The 1,369-nt window shown below is 24.8% G+C and overlaps 1 protein-coding gene across 1 annotated transcript in view; it reads right to left on the reverse strand.

The window, feature by feature from the left end:
- Nucleotides 1-279: 279 nt before the first annotated feature.
- Nucleotides 280-1,369, reverse strand: part of LOAG_18983 (hypothetical protein) — a gene marked incomplete at both ends in the record, with an annotated part of 1,960 nt that continues 870 nt past the window's right edge. The window contains 3 exons of the mRNA XM_020451642.1: nucleotides 280-440; nucleotides 709-883; nucleotides 1,036-1,130. Of these exons, the coding sequence (XP_020304558.1) occupies nucleotides 280-440; nucleotides 709-883; nucleotides 1,036-1,130 (431 nt within the window). The remainder of the gene's footprint in view (nucleotides 441-708; nucleotides 884-1,035; nucleotides 1,131-1,369) is intronic.

Below are 1,369 nucleotides of genomic sequence, written 5' to 3' on the forward strand. Positions count from 1 at the left end.
AAAAAAAAAGAAAAAATTCATCGATAACAAATGATTGTCATTTTTAATCATTCATTCAGTTTATTGCTATCAAATTATGTATGGTTCAATTTGTTAATATTTATTATTAAATATTTATATAATTAATAAATATAATAAATTAAAAACAAAACGAAGTAAAATTTTTATTATTTCGATTAATTCATTTGATATGAATAAATTTATATCATTAAATGATTTGGATTATTAAATAATTCAGAGAGAGAGAGAGAGAAGAAAAAAAAAGGAAAGATAAGTAACCTGGAAAAACATCACATCGATATAGAGAGCATTATCTAGTCGTAATGGATGTATCCATACTGTTCGTTTAAGTATTAAGAAACAATGTTTTTGATTATGCTCAAGTTCAGTACATACATCCATCACATATTCATCGTTAGCTAACATTTTAATCTTATCTTCTGTAATTTGAATTTATTCAAAATTAACTAAAAATTTAATCAGATTTTACTTCACATGTATGTGAAATTAATAAACTTCACTAATTTAATTTGTGGATTACAATTTTTCTTCTTTTTTTCTTAAAATTTATTTCAAAAAATTAGAAAATTTTAAATATTTCGATTAAATTAATGGATGTAATTTTCAATACGATATAAATTTCAGCACAATTTTATTAACACATATATTTCAATGTATGTTTATTAATTAAGTATGCTAAAAATTAACCTGATTCCAAAATATAGCACAAACAAAATTCTTGTTGCTCTGCGACACTTCGTATATTAAGCTCTTGACAAAGTTGCTGAATAATCTCTTCAACAACTGTTACAGAATGAGTATTAATTACCTTTCGATGTCCACCCGGTAAATGGTACAATTGTCGTTTTAATGTTTTACCCAACTATAATAAAACCATATCATAGATAATATTATTACCAATTTTTTGATTCATATTGTCCAAAAATAAATTAATTAGTACTTCGTATGTTAATTGCAAAGAAGGTTCATCAAAAAGATTGTTTAAAAAAAATTTTTTGAACCACTATGTATTACCGTTATTGCTTCAATTTCACTTCCACTAAGTAGAAATTGACGACCGCCATATTTGAATGTTTTTATCAAATTATGTAAACAAATAAATGCAGTACCTAAAAATAAACACATTGAAAACATTGATTAATTACAGACAAAAAAAAGAAATGTGATGGTAATAATGATAGAACTAATGAATAAACATACAATAAGTAATCCAAAAAACATACACACCGTGATAAGGTTTGGTTATACACACCGTTATAAGGTTTGGTTATACACACCGTGATAAGGTTTGGTTATACACACCGTGATAAGGTTTGGTTATACACACCGTGATAAGGTTTGGTTATAC

Source organism: Loa loa (assembly GCF_000183805.2).
Source record: "Loa loa unplaced genomic scaffold supercont3.809, whole genome shotgun sequence".
Classification (NCBI taxonomy): Eukaryota; Metazoa; Nematoda; class Chromadorea; order Rhabditida; family Onchocercidae; genus Loa; species Loa loa.